Source organism: Neolamprologus multifasciatus, chromosome 1 (assembly GCF_963576455.1).
Source record: "Neolamprologus multifasciatus chromosome 1, fNeoMul1.2, whole genome shotgun sequence".
In the NCBI taxonomy this organism is placed as follows: Eukaryota; Metazoa; Chordata; class Actinopteri; order Cichliformes; family Cichlidae; genus Neolamprologus; species Neolamprologus multifasciatus.
Window position 1 is genome coordinate 24,791,230 of NC_140439.1, and position 18,502 is coordinate 24,809,731.

The window sequence follows — 18,502 nt, forward strand, 5'->3', positions numbered from 1 at the left end:
ACAAACTTGGAGGGTACTGAGACTATGTTCTGAACTTATTTTTGTTTGTGAGAACGGTACCAAATTCAGTCATGCATTTGTGTTTGCGTTGTGTAAATGGTGACATTTTTTTCTGTTCCTTTCCTATAAGATTTAAAAAGGCATCCCTTTGTTGTCGGTGGGTAAGTGAGAACAACTGAATAGGAAGTTTAGGTTGCGTTTGTCTGTGAGCAATCAGAATATTTCACTGCTCATACCAGGTGTGTGCCCTGTGAGCACAGTTGTGTATCCAGCAGTGTTTTTAATGTTCTTTTACATTATAAAACCATCTATTTTTTATTTTAATGTGTTCTGTGTAATGTCATCCCATGTGCCCGCTGAACTCTGGAAAAGCTCATATCCAGTAAGAAGAAAAAAACATTTCTAGTGTGTTTAGATGGCACCTCCGTCTGTACTGTCAGGTTATTTCATTTTTGTGTGTGTGTGTGTAATACGAAAAGGGTCAGAGGAGTCTTTCCTGCAAAATGCCAGAAGGTGTTTTGAGTGTAAACTCAACAGGAGGCGTCCTGTCCCAGTCTCCATGTAAATAGCTGCTGATGTTTTGATGGAGCTACGTCTTAGCCATCTGTCATAATTGCAACAACAAAGGAAAATTGATTGTCGGGACCAGTTTTCAGGCTTGAAAACGCCCTCATGCCTCAGAGCCCGAACAGTTGCGTCAGCACTTTTTCTTTTCTTTATTTTTGTTATCGAACGGTCTCTGAATCCAGAAAAGGAAATCGACAATCCAACATTCAGAGCCGGGACACACACATTGTTTAGTCAGAGGAGGCAGAATTTAATTTCTGCCATGCTATTTTTCTTCCATCCCCTCTGGTGACAGTCAATGCTGGACTCATTGTTTTCTGTTTTTCTTGAATGTGTCATTTCAGAAATGCATTTTGAAAGTTCTTAGCATTTGGCACAAACATTCACTTTGGCTGAAGGATGAATTAATTGCATTAAAATTTCACAAAAATGTCTAATAGGATAAAAAAAATATAATGATGCTTTTAAATCCGAAAGATCAAAGCTTCACTTTCATAATTTTCTGGAAGTTTCTCACTAAAACTATTCTTACAGCGAAATAGTGACCATCATTCACATTTGGTAGGATGCCCAACTGGTGACACCCTCTGTGAATAAAGGACCAACTTTGATGAGAATTTGACACTTTTTTTTTTCTTGCCTGAACTTCCTTAATTAAACCATTGCCTACTTTCAATGTTATACCTTTGAGTTTTTGCATCCATCCATTCATTTATCCATCTCTTATGCTGTGATGGGTTAGAGGCGGGTTACATCCCTGGACAGATTGCCAGTCTATTGTTCAGCCAACGCAAAAGAAATGGAAGAGAATATTTCCAGTTAACCTCACATTTATCAGTATGGTCAGCTCCATAGATTTATAGAGATTTCTGAAGTCAGTAGGGGCATGGATCAGAGAAAAGAGTAACTTGAGCAGAGAAATAGCTGTGTGAGTACTGTTTTAAGATGGACTTTAAGTGAACCTCTCCTTGACAATATTAAAATCTGATTCTGTACAGGTTAAGACATCTTCACTTTAATAACTGAGATAAAACTCCAAATGTACAGTCACTTGAAAACAAAAGCACACCCACTTTCTATTGTAAGGGTTTCTGTATCAGGACATGTTAAAAATAACCTGGTCCTTAGCAGGTTCTAAATTTCGGTAAATACAACCTCAAGTGAACTAAAAAACATGTCATTTTACACCATGTCATTATTTAATTAACAAACATTAATTAAGCCGAAATGCAGAAGCAGTGTGTGGGAAAATGAAGTACACTCTTACTGCTTCCATAGGAATTGGGAAGTAGGTGTTAATCAAATGCTCTTGATTAAATTATCATCAGCAAGTGTGACCACCTGTCTGAAAGCAGAATGTTTGCCAGTTTGCTGGTCCGGAGTATTCAGGTCTTTTACACAGTGCCAACAATGAAACACATCAACAGTGATGAAATTAAATTGGAGAGGTTTAGTCTTAATGGATAGCACCATATCTGGCAAAAACCAAACACAGCATATCAGGACAAAGAGGTGGTCGAGGGGTGATGGTTTAGACTGGTTTGAAATTGGACCTGGACATCACTGTCTCGACCATGAACTACTCTGTATACCAGAGTCAGATGTGAGGCAACATGTCTATCAGCTGAAGATTGTGCAAAACCGGGTCCTGCAACAGGTCAATGATCCCAAGCACAGCAACAAAACTACAAAGAAAAGACTTGAGCGAGCTGTGTATAGACAAAAATCTGCAATCACCAAATGAACTGAAGCAGCATGGTGAAGAGTGGGCCAACATTCCCCCACCTCATGTGAGAGATTGTGAGAGACTGATAAAGTCACACAAAAATTTGCTTACTTCAAGTTCTTGACGATTGGTTCTACAAGCGGATGTGGAATGACTCTAGGGTTCAAACTCCAGACTGTAATAACCACACCACCACTTCCTGTTTCTTAACCGAATAAAGCAAGTAGGGCAGGCATGGGGTCACATAGAAGGGTTCTGCATATTTGTTTTTCTCATTACATTTACACACTAACATAGCAGGCGTACACCTGAGCAAGACCAAGCAAAATCCATCTGAGGAGTTGACAAAAGTTAGAGTTGGGCCTTAAGTCTAATTTCCATTTTTTTTACAAAATAACTTTTAACCATTTCGTATCTGAAATCTTGTATAGTGTCTGAAAGTGTGACGCTATCACTGGTTTTACTGTTAATGGCTCTTCCTTTGACACAGATAGAATGATAAATGTCACATGAACCACAAAATAATTGATCTTTTAGTTTGAAGCATATTTAAAGACGTGTCTTCAGTGACAAAGCACATCTGTAAGCTTTTTGTTCCAGCTGTAAATATATTAGGAAACATCTCATTCTGAGCACAGAGTTCATGTATAAGTGGTAGGTTGTATCATATCCGGTATTAAGTCGATTTCAAGCTGACCTTTCTATCCGCTGTGCCTCAGTATTGTAATGGAGATGTGACATTTATTCCACCAGTAGAAGCTGCCTCTTTCTTCGCCCCTGCAGAGGAGACATTTTTCTCACACAGTTACATACATAATTTATCAAAATAGTTGTCATATTATTGACCACTTGTTGGTTTCATTGCCAGGAGCAACAATTTTTCATTTCCCTCATTAGATAACACCTTAGGCACTGCAGACACTTGCTTCATAAAAACAATGCAGCTTGAAAACGTCACATCATTTGTTAACCACAATCTGTGCTGCAGGCACAGCAATAAATACCCCCACAGCACTGCAGCAGGGCTTTGTTGTGTATACCAAGAAGTGTTAGAGCACTTCAAACAAAAAAGTCATTCAGGCAGACACTCTTTCAAACACCATCTTTCCAGAGTGCTGTATGTTTCACTCAGAAGTGATCATGCATATTTATAAGCAAATTCTGGATTCATCACGGAAAGCATTGGTGCAATTTAAGCATAGCAGTTGTGCATAGACGTGGTAAATTTCATTAAGAGACAACTGTGAGCATAACATTAAAATTCATCCAGTGGTGTCTGTCAATGAAAATATAATAAACACAGAAACATAACACAAAATGCAGTAACAAACAAGAAAAGTACGAAGTCCATTAATAAATCTTACATGAATGCACAAACACTAACCTTTGCCATCCACTTACTGGAAACACTCGTATTCATTTTCATGGGTTGAGGTAGAGACATTAAACTTATATTGCAGTATGGTTATGATTATATGGAACATTAACAGACCTGAAAACAAATCTTCACTAGATCTCCTTTTCCATCCATCTAATAGAGTTTAAAACTGTACCTATACAAATGTACTGAGTTATTACAGCACTTGTTTTGTTTTGTTTTTCGTAAATGACAAAAATACTATAATTTTTGGTAAAAACAGAGAAAACTCTTTTTCAGGAGCTATATCAGCCTCGGGGAAGTGGGTGAACTGGTTCCCTGCTGTAAAAATTTCAAGCAGCTGGTTTTACAAGACCTACTGGTTTGATGGAAACTAAAGCCGAGTGACACACTTTTAGAGACCAGATAGTGAACCTACTGGTATCTATTACTGTCACTAGGAAAAAAACATATTCTTCAAGGTTGTTTGGCGTCGATAGGTGCAATTTTTCACAAACAGGTATTAGGTGCTGCACTGACAACTTCCTTGCTTTGGTTGCTAGTGGTTCTTATGGAAGGCGCCAACGTCTTTGCAAACTCTCACTACTTAATCTCCAAGCAGTAGTGAAAATATAAGAAAAATACATTGGATTTAGTTCTAAGGCACAATGTTTACTTTGAAGAATGAGTTGCAAGCCAGAAACATTGATCTTTTGCCTTCAAATTTTCACAACTGTTCAGCGTTTCATTAGCAAGTGTTTGCATACAAGTTGCCATCTTCCATGCAAACTATGGGCAACTGCAGCAATCTGCTAGTGAACAAAAGAATTATATGCAAGTTTTTGGTGCAGCAACTTCTTTCAGTGACAGCTGCAAACCATTCGTCAACTTGGATGGGCAAAATATTTTTGTAGAAAAAGAGGCTGCCAGGAGATGGCCAACCTCTAGATCCTTGTGAATGTCATTCTACTGAATTAAATCAGACTCTACAGAACTCAGCTGCCAGACTTTCAGCTAGAACGAGGAGACAAGATCACATTTCTCTTACCTTTTTACACAATGTTTAGAATTGAATTTAAGATTTTACTGATTTCTGTTAAAGTCTTTCATAGCTTTGCTCGAAGCTACATTTCTGACCTCTTAGTAATTACCATATGCACCAGAGGTCTTTTGCCTGTTCCAGGGGCCCAACTGAAAACTCAAAGGGACAAAGCATTTGCAGGCTCTGAAACAACCTGTCTGGCAAAATCAAGTCACTCACTTCCTTGAAATCATCTTTTAAAAAATACTTTGATGAGAAAGCTTTTCCCTCCCCTTAAATTTACTGTAAAGTGTCTTTTTTTTCCTCCATTTGTTACTTCTGTTTTATTCTGTTGCTCCCGTGAAGCACGTTGTAATGTGGAGCTTGAACAATGTTATATAAATAAAGTCATAATTATGGTTATTATTAATACAGTAACAATAGTAAGTGATCCTGAAAAGTTTAGCAAACTTTTTGAAAAAACCACCTCAGTCTTTAACCTGTAATCACACGGTCATTATGTTGCTGTAATTGCAACCCACGCTTTGAGCGGTTGGCTCAGAGGGGGACTTAACCATACGATTAGTCACAGTCTGCATGCAAGCAGCTCTTCATCAGTCAGCTGGACAGTCACAAAATTAGTCACTTATTCTGCAAATATTTAATTCCAGGAGACTTTTGGAAATTTAGTCACAATAAAAAAAATTATAAAATAAACTCGAGTTACCACCTTATTGTTGTATACCTCTGCAAACCGGCTCAGCTAAATATTTTGTGAGGGTGACTTTTTGACCAATTTTATACAAATTCCTGACATGTCACATTCATGAGGATGTGAACACATAGGATTCCTTCAGCCACACACTGGGGGCGAAAAGGGAGAGACCGAGAAGTGAAGGGAACTGATTTAACAATTACTCCAGGAAGGCTCTGTAATTGTCGAGGTTGCCAGTTTAAGCGCTACGGACAGATGGACAACCCTAGAACATAATGGCTTCGGTCATGACTCTCACCAGTGCAGTCATAAAAATAAATAAATGTGTCACATCACTTTTAAATGACTATTTATTTCAATTTCAACTTTAGTAAACAAACTGTTGTGTAATCCATCCATCACTCTCACACGTCACATCAGAATCTCAGGAGATGGACGTGTTTTGAAAAGATCCTTAATTTTTATCTCATGAGGCTGCGTAATGAATTGAACAGTCTGCTCATAGACGGGATTAGATTGGGTGATACTGCACTGTAGCACCTACCACACTGAAAACTGTGTGTTCTTATATTAAGTTTTTGTTTGTTGTTGTGGCTTTTTTTTTTGTTTGGTTTTTTTGTGTGTGACCGTTTTTTGGGTCTTGACCCAGTGCTGGAAAAACAGCTGTGCCGAATCACACCAACAGAGGAGGGAGTATTGCTTTGGCAGACTGGCATCATATCAGCATACTGATGACGCTGCCTGACAAAGAGCGCTCTCTTGTCTATTCATTTATTCATCGTCCCTCTTTATCTCTTGTCTCATTCTCTCTTTCTGCCTCATGTTCTCCCTCCAAATAAAATATTAGATTCAATAAGTGACTACCAAGCAGAGGTACCAGTATTGGGCTCTGCTTCGCTCATTCTTTACTCTCTGAGGCAGCTGTGCAGTTGCTATCTACCCCAAGTGAAAGCGTAAATCAAACAAAAATAACTGAGATGTCAAACGGCAGCTGTAATTTACTCCGAGTGCCATCAATTGAGACATTTTTCCCATTTTTATATTCGGATATTGAAAATCCTTTGGTACCAGATGTCATTTATATTGGGTCTAATTTAGTTTTTCCTTCTTGCTAGTCAAATACAGGTGTAACTCCATTAACAGCTGTATCCCATTAATGCTAATTGTTAACTGAGGCGATACTGCTATGACAAGTTCATTTGCATTTCTTGTATAATGAGAAGTGCCAATTTAAGGCTTATGCCCTATTTTAACAGTGAGTTTGTTCTTCAGCACTACCTTAAAAACTGTCTTATTGTCACTTTGGATGAAAATGGGAAATACAGTTCAGCACACCAAAGCATCGGTGTGGCAACTTTTCCACCCTGTATAATGAAAACTGAGCAAAGAAAGTGCACATTTGTGCCTTCAGCAAATGTAAGAAGAGCTAAATGAAACAAATAAACTGATTGCCTAAGTAATGAACATTTGAGGGGCGATCGTGGCTCAAGAGTTGGGAGTTCGCCTTGTAATTGCAAGGTTGCCGGTTCGAGCCCCGGCTTGGACAGTCTCGGTCGTTGTGTCCTTGGGCAAGACACTTCACCTGTTGCCTACTGGTGGTGGTCAGAGGGCCCGGTGGTGGTCAGAGGGCCCGGTGGCGCCAGTGTCCGGCAGCCTCGCCTCTGTCAGTGCGCCCCAGGGTGGCTGTGGTTACATTGTAGCTTACCATCCATCACCAGTGTGTGAATGTGTGCGTGAATGGGTGGATGACTGGATATGTAAAGCGCTTTGGGGTCCTTAGGGACTAGTAAAGCGCTATATAAATACAGGCCATTTACCATTTACATAGAAAGCTTAGGAAATGCCCCCTTAATCATCTTTTCTTATAACACAGTCTGAACAACTGCAAACTGCTCACAGAAAACCTGATTTACAAAAACATTTAGATTTTTGCGTTGCTAGGTGGTTCCTAGAGAACATGACTGACATATTCACAATATAGCATGCATATTTTGCAAATTTTGTCGATATTAGATATTGTGAAACAAAAACCCTTCTATACTTTTGTACTTTTGTTGGTTGGTGGTTGCTGGGAAACATGACATCATAATAAATTGTGCGCAATTCAGGTTTACATGGATGTAAATTAATGTTATTTTTATGAAATAAAACAATATTAGGCTTTTCATAGGTCTGGAGGTAGATAAATGCTACAAATGGGTCATTTTAGTCCATTTCTAGTTGGTTGCTAGGCAATGTTAAGCCATCATAAAATGTCACACATTATTTAAGTATTTCTGGATATAGTTTAGATGTTATTTTCATGCTATAAAAATCATATGTTCTTACAAGGAGTTGTAGGTACATCAACAGTATGAATGGGTCATTTAAGCTTGTTGGTAGGTGGTTGCTAGGTAATGTAATGATGTGAAAACCTTCAGGGTCCCAAGATGTACCTTTGTGCCAACTCTGGTTGCACAACTGCTGATCATTTAGGAAGAGTTTGGAAACAAATGAACAGAGCTTTTGTGTATTATACTGGAATTTGTGGTGTTTGTATATTCAGGAAGACTTAAAACTTTATTAAATACGTTGTTGTCTTACTAACGCTAATGTGTTTTCCCAGGTTTGTTTGCTGTTCATTTGTTTTGGTTGTTTTGGTCTCTTGAGGGTTTGCAAAAGAAGAGGGCAGTAAAAATGACGGGTGCAGCCTCTGCAGCCACTTGTTGATCCCACAACACGTGGCTGCAGGTGATGACACATAATGTTTCACTGTTCTTGTGAAGATGATCATTTCCAAATTTGATGCAGGTCAGTGAAGCAGCAAATTCTCTTTGAGTGTTCCAAATTAGTCCTTTTATCTCCTCCTGGTGAAGTATTTTGTATTTTCAGGTTTTCTTTCGAAATGGGAATATTTTCCTCAGATCTGAATACGAGCCACCTGTCCAGGTGGTATCCTGCCTCTCACTGAATGACATCTGAAATGGGCCCAAAACCCCTGTGACTCCGAATTGGATTAGTGATTAAGGAAATGGATGGATAGACAGATGGATGGACTTGTGCCGGAGTTGGCTATGAGTATTTTGTACACAAACAGACCAGCCAGCACTTTACAAGACAGGGACAAAGATGCATCCCCGAGGAAGAGCTTACATGTCTAGTGGGAAGGAAAAACGCACCTGCTCTTAAGTAATGAAGGAAGTAGATAGAAGCAGGTTTTTGGATATGTGCAAACATCACAATACCTACCGACCTTTTCAAGAATGTGGTAGAAGGAATGAAAGGGGGAAGCTGTGTTTGCACAGTCAAATAAATTTGCCACCAGTGGAAAATTGTATTTGGATAGTAAACACAGCTGCATCTGAATGTGAATATTGATGGTATAGTTTACCTCATTTGTCTTGTAAACAGCTCAGTAAAATATTTTGTACAGGGAAACGCCACTTCTTCAGGTGAAAGCCCTTCGATCTGCTCCTTTGAAATTCTGGCTGAAAGGAAAAGTGAGAGAGAGAATCAAATACCAACCGGATGCAAGATGTTGTTAATTGTGATTAATTTAATCCTAAAATGCTACTTTTGGCATCATACCAGCACAACAGAATGAATCATGTTCACATAGTTAGTTACTTATTGACTCTCTCTGTCTCTCCTGTGTTTTAAAACCACTTTTCTTTTCCTTCTTACCTTTAATATTGTCATCTTTCTCCTCTTTGTCAGTTTAAGTGTTGTGGAGGTGAAGAATTTAAAGACTGGAAAGTCAACATGTACCACAACTGTAGTGCGCCCGGTCCGTTAGCCTGCGGTGTCCCATATACCTGCTGTGTTACTACTAAGGTAGGTGTCATTATTGATGGTCTTACCACTACATCAGCTGGTACAATATATGCTTTTCTTGTTGCAATAATACCTCTTGTATTACCAGTTTCTATGCATGATGCTAACTGCTTCTGCCTCTTCTGATAATACTGCTACAGCACAATTTATGTTCAGCTACTACATTTAAAACATTTTTATTATTATTATAATTACAAGTACATAATTACAAGTACATATTTTACATGGTATATAACATTTAAATGATGTTTTTTTAGAAACTACTTGTGGGTAGACGTTTACATCCATCATGGGCATGAATGTCATGGAAATTTAGGTTTCTTTGAACAGCTTTTGTTTTAATGACCGTTTGGGAGAAAAAAAAGAACAAGAATTGGGTGCACAAGTTTGAATTTGAACTTATATTGCACTGACTACAACCAGTAGTTTTTCTTTATCAGCATTAAAAAGATTTGTTTGACAGCACTCATCAGATTGACCAATATTCAGAACAAGGGGAAATCCAAGGAATTCAGCAAAAATCTAAAGTGGAGACTAGTAGATTTGGACAAGTTGGAAAGGTCGCTTGGAGCCATTTCTAAACAACTGCAGATCATCAGTTCAGACAGGTCTATGCAAGCACAATTTATCTGGAAGAATGCCAAATCTGTCATCATCACATAAGAAGAAATTGGTTGTTGAGCTTTTTGACTATAGCTTGAGGTTTTCAAACTTTCAGCTGTCAAACACGATGGTGTCATGATCAGGGGCTGCTTTGCTGCCTGTGGTACATTACATTACACAGAGTAGATGGAATAATGATCGAGGAGTACCTCCAAATTCTTCAACTTCATCTCAAATCAACGGCTAGACACTTAAAACTAAGACACAGATGGGTGTTCCAGCAGGACAATAACCCCAAACACTCATCAAGACTGATTTGTGGTTTGAAATGTTGACCAGTTTAATATATGTGTGGATTTGAGAAAATCCTAAAATACATTCAAACTTGTAAACCAAATGTTAAAAGACCAAAATTACACTGGCATTTATCATCTTAAACTGTATCTCATGCCGACCTATTTTTAATGGGGTCCAGTTATAAAAACATATGAAGGTAGAATACATTAAGTCCCCTGTAAAAGACGATTGCACATATTTAACACACCCGTCTCTTCACTGGAGTTGATGAACACTTCATGCTAAGAGGTTTTTAAAAATTGTGTAGGTGTTTTGTGCCTGCAGTGGGAATGAACAAAGTCTGATTAGTTAAAGCTAAAGATTCCAGGTTTGCTGGGGGGTGATATTCACGTGAAAATACGTGAATAAATGGCTTAATGGCTAAAGTGTGACGTGAATTTATCTTGATACATCCTCATTTGTCTCATGAGAGGGTTTTTGATCTGCAGTTGTGCTGAGGAGAACTCCCAAAATCCCACGCAGCTTCACTTCTGAGAGACAAATTACACACTGTGAGATGCTGCATTTTATTTGCTCAGGAAGGCACCTTCTCACTGGGGGCATGCAGTCTCACAATCACAGTGAGAGCTGAAGATCAGAATTAGATACCAACTAATCTGTAATTTTATCATGTTTGTTCCTGAATTTGTTTCTTTTTTAGTTTTGGATTTGTGTGTGTGTCATTAAAGCTCTCAGACACACAGGCCTAAAGATCTGTCAGCGACACCTTCCTCAACCCTCAGCCCCAAGCAACTGCTAAACAACTGAAATTCTGATTTTCATCTGCAAAGTGGTTGGCATTAAGGAATGCACATTTTTCTCTAGTGCTCGGTGGCTGCCAGTGTCTGTGTGTCTGGGTCTTAAAGTAATAGCTCTTGCATGCAGAGTGACATTTAAAATGCACCTCTTCACCCTATATTGTGATTAAGCCTTAGCCATGGCATGTGCAGGCAATTTTCTCCACCTCTAAGTAGCAAAGGCTCCCTGTAATCTGTACACCTACACTGTCCAGTAATTATAAGGACAAAGAGAACAAAGAGAAAGTCTCGAGCTAAACACACAACAGTTTGACGAACTGTCTGAACTTATGAAACTGATCTCATCCTACATTCTCTAAAATTTAATTTAAAGGTTTCTGTGTTGGCTCAAACTTTCTTTCTTTCTTTCTTTCTTTCTTTCTTTGACTAGCAGCACTTTTTAATTCCACTTAATTTTAGTTTTAATACAACAAGATGCAGGCTGCAGATGACTCTGTTCTGAAGATAAAACCATTAGATTAGATAAAAGCTTTTATTCTCCTGGCTGTCCCCACACTGTACAGCTTTCTGTTAATTTTTATTTGAAACATTTTACTTCTCTTTCAGAATAATGAAGTGCCCAACACTATGTGTGGGTACAAGGCCCTAGATGACAAGGTAAGACCTCAAAGTCATAAAACAAAGATGAGCTCTTGCCACTTTATTATGTGCTGAAATATCCATTGTGACTGTTGTATGCTTTATATCCACCGAAGGTTCATTTAAACTGGGAATTGCAGACAGAAAACTGGCATTTGCTGTTCTTTTTATCTCATTGACAGCTGAATGTTTCTTAGCAATAACTCTGGATGTGCTGTGTCGCTCTCACACAACTGAGGACAAGTGTCAGATAATTAAGTAATGGACTGGTCTTATTATAAGCAAGGAACAGAAAGTTAAACAGTTGGAAGAAAGGAAAGGGAGCTGCCTTTGACTTTTTGTAATTTTGAAATTGGACTAACCACCAGTGTTCTGTGTCCCACAGCATCAACCACTGCCTGACATCTATACCAGAGGCTGCACCGGTGCATTCATTTACTGGCTGCTGGACAATTATAAGATTATGATCATACTTCTGTTTTTGATCCTAGTGCCTCAGGTACACACACACACACTATCAACACCAATAAACAGACAAGTTTCTCTCATGAGCAGTTTTATGATGAATACTGAGAAGTGGATTTGTACAGTGTGTACAGTGAGATGGTACAGATGCTTTACCTTTCTACTCATTTTTTACAGGTTAGCTTTTCCCATTATCTGTGGCCTTTTCTTCTCCTAATATGTTTGTATAGGAGTGTTCATACAGAAATGAAAGACCATGTGCTTGACTCTGTTATATAATATAAATATTTACACTCATTTTTAATGTGTTTTTATCCCAACTATGACTCACTTTGTAACTGTGTGTTTTAAAAAGTTCGAAACAAATACAGTTATTATTGCGGTGAAGGGAAAGCTGTCGATGGTGGGTACAAACAACAGCAATTAACTTCTTCAAAAGGGTGTCTGAATAAAAGTGCGGCGCTCTGGAGGGGAGGGGCACAGAGTAGAGGCATACATCTTTCAATTGTTGCCCATGGGACAGAAAATGGATTTAAAAAGATCTGATTTAAAAAGATGCGCTGAAAAAGCCTTTTAGAAGCACAATTTAACACAAAACATTAGCTGCAAAAAACAGGCTGGTTTAGTATGATTTACCTGAGACAAGGATGACTAAGTTATATTTTAATGTGTAGTACTATATATGAGGAGTTATCTATGTCACTTTGTAGCTAGATGAGTTTTATTTTCATTGTTGGTATTTATTCCCACCATGGATGTTTATGGAACAATTACCATTTAATTTTACTTTACCTTTTAACAATTAAATGTTTAAACTCAATACAAAAGTATAGACAGATGTACAGATGGGCAAATAGATAAATAATGTAATAAAAGTCTCAACAGAAAGCCTGTTTAAACAAAACAAATAAATGTAGACTAAAAAGACTGTCTCCCCAGCCTTTATTCATGTACGAGGAACAACTAAAAAATTCTGAGCTTGTAAATGGAGATAGTCAGCAGCAGTGTCTTTTGTAACAAGATGAGATAAATAATCTGGAGCATGGCCACTTAGCACTCTGTGTGTAAATACAAGAATTTTAAACAAATGCTAAAATCTCTTGGGAGCTAATTTATTGAATATAAGATGGGAGTGTTGTGAGCTTGATTTCTAGAACGTGTTGTTAAATATCAACACGTTAATAGTCTGGATGCAGCATTTTGTACAGCTTGGAGAGATTATCTGTCAAAACCAGTAAACGGGGCATTACAATAATCTAAGCACAAATGCGGGAATTGTTTTGTTTTTTTGTGTGTTTTTTTTGTTTTGTTTTGTTTTTTTGGTTCAGCTGCGCAGACCAGAGAAGAATCTAATATTGTACCGAGATTTCAAACACTGAACTTTACATTTGAAACAAAAGAAGCAAGAGCCGGACTGATTTTAGGATATAGTTCAGGTGCTATAATTATTGTTTCAGTAAAGTTGGCATTTAATACAAGGCAATTGCTAGAGAGCTAAACCCAGTTAAACAGTGGGTACAGCTGGTGAAGCTTAAAAGACATATATAGCTGAATGTCATCACCATAGAAATGATAAAAAATGTCATTAAAATACTAAATGATGCCAGCTGAAGCATGTAGAAAGAAAATAATACTGGACCCAGGACTGAACCTTGTGGAACCCCACAGGTTAGGGAGATAATGTTAGAGGTGGCCAAACAGAGGTCCTATGAGATTTCATGCAAGGTTGTACAGTTTTTCAGTTGACCTTTTTGTGATAGGTGTGGCTGCAGTTATGTGTCATTTGTACTTCTGATTTTGAGAAGGCAAACTTGTATTTGCTTCTGTATTTACCAAAACAGCTTGCAGAGACTTATAGAGTGTACCTTTTAGAGCTCAGTGGAATAAATCATCCAAAACCCAGATTAGCAAATGGAATAAAATGGAAATTGCTTCACCCCTTAGGCACATCTGACAGCTCCACAGCCTTAGGAGAGATCAAATCAGCTGTGCAGTTACTTGCTGGTCCAATTTATTTAGATTTGCATGGACCAAACAGGCCATAATAAAAACACAAAAACTAACTTTTATTTTAAAATATTCTTTCTGAACTTAAAATGGACCAAAGATTTTCTTTTTAAATCAGACTTTTATTCTTTTCCGGCATTAAAAGAACAAAATCTACAAATGCACACTATTCATTCACTCTGCACACCTTATACTCCTTCAACCTTCCCTTTTCTTGAACCAGATTCATTTGGTAGTGTGGATGTAATAGCACAGATGCTGTTTTTTATTATTTTGCCATTTCTACCCTCATAAATCCCATTTTCAATCATACATTTAATAATCCACACACTCTGGCAGCTATGAATATATGAATGTAGGCTGTGCTGGACTTTAATAAGCATGTTGAACTTGAGCTGTGCAGAAGGTGTCAGTCGTCCGGTTCATTACACAGGTGCTTCTCTTTTGCTCTTTGTCACACATCCCGATTTCTCAGGTGATGCTCAACATTTAATCTGGTGTCCCACTCTGTCGGATATTTGAGGTTACTTACGAATGTTTAGTTCCAAGTGGAAAATTTCATCTAACTCAACAGAAATCTCTATATAGCAGGACAAGTCATTTTTATCTCAGCTTCCAGTTTAGATTCCAATTGTGTGTATTTCTGGACGTGTGTAGTGTAGGTCTAATTAATAAAAAAGAATAAAATAAATATTAAGCAACTTTTTTCAAGACATATTAAAATTGAAAAAAATACACAAAGTGTATTTTTTGGCTGTGAACAATCCAAAAATGTGTATGTGATTAAAAGTACCTTTGTTCCCCTCATTTCTATGATTCACTGAGATTATTTTGACAAATTTCACAATCATGAAAAAGCAAATGGAACGAATACCAGCTCTAAATATAAATAAATAGATTAAAGTATTGCTGATATGTGTGCTTTTGTTATCTGAGATGTGAGCTTAATTTCTGGGATGCGTTTGCAGAGTAAGTAGAAAAGATTTTTTTGGTAAAGGCTGTGCAGATACTTGTCAGCTATTCCTCAAAACTGCATTAGGCACAAACTTAAACGAGTCAAAAAGAAAAGTCAGAAATGAAAATTAGAAAGCCCTTCCTCTTCTTCTTGCGTAATCTTTTTCTAAGTCATTACCATAAGACAAGCACAGACATTATACATAAAAGCCTTTTAGAGGGTTTACCTCTTACATGGACTTTCTTGGCATTCACAGACCTGTATTTAATAATTAGCTGATTTCTTTCAGGCCTGATAAACAAACCTGGGAGGAGGTACAGGTGTCTAGTTTGCTAGTTCTCGTTTGGGAAACAGAGAAGCAGAGAGATTTCGCACTCAATTTCGTTGTGTGGACAGATGTGGCAGTACTTGTCGCGTGCCCTTGTTGTTTAGAAAGGGCATCACTGTATCTCTGCAAAGACAAACTCAGAAGCATACAAAGCAGCTGCTACCAGCAGACCGCCAGCTGATCAGGCTGTGCAGTCCTCATGCAGACTGATGTTGCTTCAGGTGATCTTTCAAAGGATGTCCAGTTGATCTAAACACACATTTCCTTTGTTCCTTCCGCCTCACATCTCTTCTTTTAATCTCTTTCTCATATCTTACATTAGGGAGGCTTAGATACATGGTAAAGACACAAATGAGACTAATGAGAAGCAGCCACAGTCACCTTTCTTCCACCATGCTTATTAAGATTCTCTCTCTCATTCCCTCTGTCTAGTTCTTCGGTGTGCTAGTCACCCGGATATATATCACTCGTGTTGAAGACATAAGTAATCAGTACACTGAACCCACCGAAGATGCACTACGTCAGAAAGGTCGCTTGGACAAATGGTTCAAATGTATGCCAGAATGGGACTGACAGAAAACTGCAAGTAGCGAAGAGATCTGAGATCTGATGTTCAACTGTGCTTTTTTTTTTTTCTTCTTTTTTTCAGCGTCCGCTGTTTTACTTACTTTTAACAACTTTGTTGAAATACAGTGTACTAATGGCTGAGTGGAAAATACTCGTTTAGATATGAGCTTTTAACTGCAATGTGCCTAACACGGTCTCAGGGATAAAGACAAAATACAAAACAACCACTTTTGTTTCTTTCTTTTATATGAAATGAGTCTTTTCCAGTGCAACACACAATCACAGTTCGTGGCGTTGCCTTAATTTTGATACTTTTCTACCCGTTTCTTCTGTTGATTAAACCATTGCTTGACCTTTCTAAATAATCAATGCTGAATCGGCATTGAAGTGCTGGTATGCATAAAAATGGTCTAAAATGACTTTTTTTGCTTATTTGTTTGTTGCTTAAAAACAGCTGGTCAGTTTGCCTTATTTGTATCTCCTGATGTGTCCAGGACAAGTGTTACCTATGATGCTCAGATGTATTACAGATATTTTATTAAAGCAAAAAAACCTTTATTATGAAATACAATTTTGTCAGTGGGAACAGAAAAAAAATATGAATCTTAGTAAAGTGGCAATGCCATAACCGACTATCTCAGGGTGCCTATAAGCAGCAACCTTGTCTTTTAGAAATTGCCACTGCATGCCAGTTTGAATACTGCTGTTAGTAGACTTGCATGTAGTATGTATCCTACTCCTTATTTGTGTAGTGGCTGACAATCAGAACAGTACAACTGTCTTCAATCAAACAATTGTGCAGTGGAAATGACGATTTGTGATTGACATGTTAGTCATGATTGCATGTTTTCAAGCTGTCTTTTCACAGAATAGTGAAGTTATAAAAGCAGCACTTTAGATCTGCTGTGGCCAAAGCTGTGGACGTGGCACAAATTTTGTTTCCTGTAATTTGGCTCTTGACTTTTTTTATTTAGCTTATTTTTTACATGTTTCTGTGATCTAATGAAGACAAATTTGGGGCGTTTTATAATTTTTAAAGACTTTTATTGGCAAATAAATCAGATTTATGTAAACAGTGCCTGTTTGCAGTGTTGACCCTTCTTCGTAACAGCTCCCTCGGCCATGCTGAATATCAGTTTCTGAGTTCATGAGTATGCTTCTGATCACTCTGCGAAACAGTATACGATCACTGTGAACTGCCAAAATTGAAGCAGTAAATTGTATGAAGTAAAAAATTTGTGCCACTGCCAACAACAACAATCACATGATGCCTAACAACAAGTTCAAAGGGAACAATACAGAGATATTTCCCACTGACTATTGTTGTGTGGAAAGATGTAACAGGAGTAGTAGTGTGGCCTCGTTATTTAGACAGAGCATCATTACAGCAGAGCTATAAGTGCAACTCACTCGGAGTGTGGGTGTAGAAGTATACAATGTGAGGTATAGTGACGTTTATTTACCACTAATTACCAGCAGTAAATCAGTCACAGAGTTCTTCCTGAACATGGTGAAATGCTTGGAAGTATAGTCACAAAATGTCTGTACAACACTACCATGAGTTCCCAGAACCTCAAACTTCACAAGCTATGGAAAGCTGACTGGTAACCACACTCCCTCTCTTCCCCCCCCCCCCCCCCCCCCCCCCAACATATTGCTAATATGCTAACCACATATTGGATTCAAACTCATACCTTCGGTGACTACCTCCCTACTGCTTGTCAAAGTGATGTCACCAAACATAATGCAACACCATTGGTTAGCATGACGGTTCAGTGGTTTGCACTATTGCCTCACAACAAGAGGGTCCTGGGTTTTCTGCAGGACCTCTAGTTTCCACACTGGGACACTCTCTTGCAACATAAAACTCAAAAGCTAAAGTGTTTCACGTACTTAAAGTAAAATAAAGGTTAAAAAAATAGACGTGAATTTATTGTACTGTTAAACTTCTTGCGTCTGACGTAACATCAAACCAGAGACCAAAGTTGGGTTTATTTTTTGTTTTTTGCTTGTTTTTCCATAAATCTTTTTATTTTTTTTGTTGCAAATTACATATTTTATTAATTAGGTGTTGGTTGAGCTTGAGCATTTGTAACTACTGGCTGGTGGTGTGTATGTACTCTGTTGTATGGGGGTTTATTATGTGTTACAGTTATTTTATACTCTTTACTGTGAGGATGCGTTTAGAGAGAATCAGTTTCAATATAAAGCAACAACAGCTTCTAGCATTAAGAAAATTATTTTTTTTATGATTTGATGCATTTAAAAATGAAAACTATTTTTAGTTACATGGATTTAATTACATTAATGTCACTCAATGTGCTTCGTTTGTCTGCCTCATTAAACTAACGGTGCTAAGGGAACTATTTTGGCTAATTAGTTTGTTTTGGAAATTTGATTGAAACTGTAATTTAAGTTACAAATAAAAATATATTGACCCAGTTCACCGTCCATGTGATATAACAATATATATGGGTAGTTCTGTTATTTTCATATTCATTATTTGTCACTGGTTGTATAAATATGTACAAAGGTGGTCTCAGCTCCAAAGTTTATACAATGTTGGAAAGACTGCACAACATAATTTGAAAGTATGTTTTTGAAATGCTTTGTTGGGTTTAGGTTGGAAAATAAAATGATTAAAA

The 18,502-nt window shown here is 37.8% G+C and overlaps 1 protein-coding gene across 2 annotated transcripts in view; it reads left to right on the forward strand.

Annotated features, from left to right (window-relative positions):
* tspan15 (tetraspanin 15) overlaps nucleotides 1-18,502 on the forward strand; it is a 45,691-nt gene extending 27,189 nt beyond the window's left edge. For both annotated transcript variants that reach the window (XM_085143666.1, XM_085143581.1), the window contains exons 5-8: nucleotides 9,083-9,199; nucleotides 11,503-11,553; nucleotides 11,921-12,034; nucleotides 15,723-18,502. In XM_085143666.1, coding sequence (XP_084999792.1) covers nucleotides 9,083-9,199; nucleotides 11,503-11,553; nucleotides 11,921-12,034; nucleotides 15,723-15,863 — 423 coding nt within the window. In that variant the 3' untranslated portion in view covers nucleotides 15,864-18,502. The remainder of the gene's footprint in view (nucleotides 1-9,082; nucleotides 9,200-11,502; nucleotides 11,554-11,920; nucleotides 12,035-15,722) is intronic.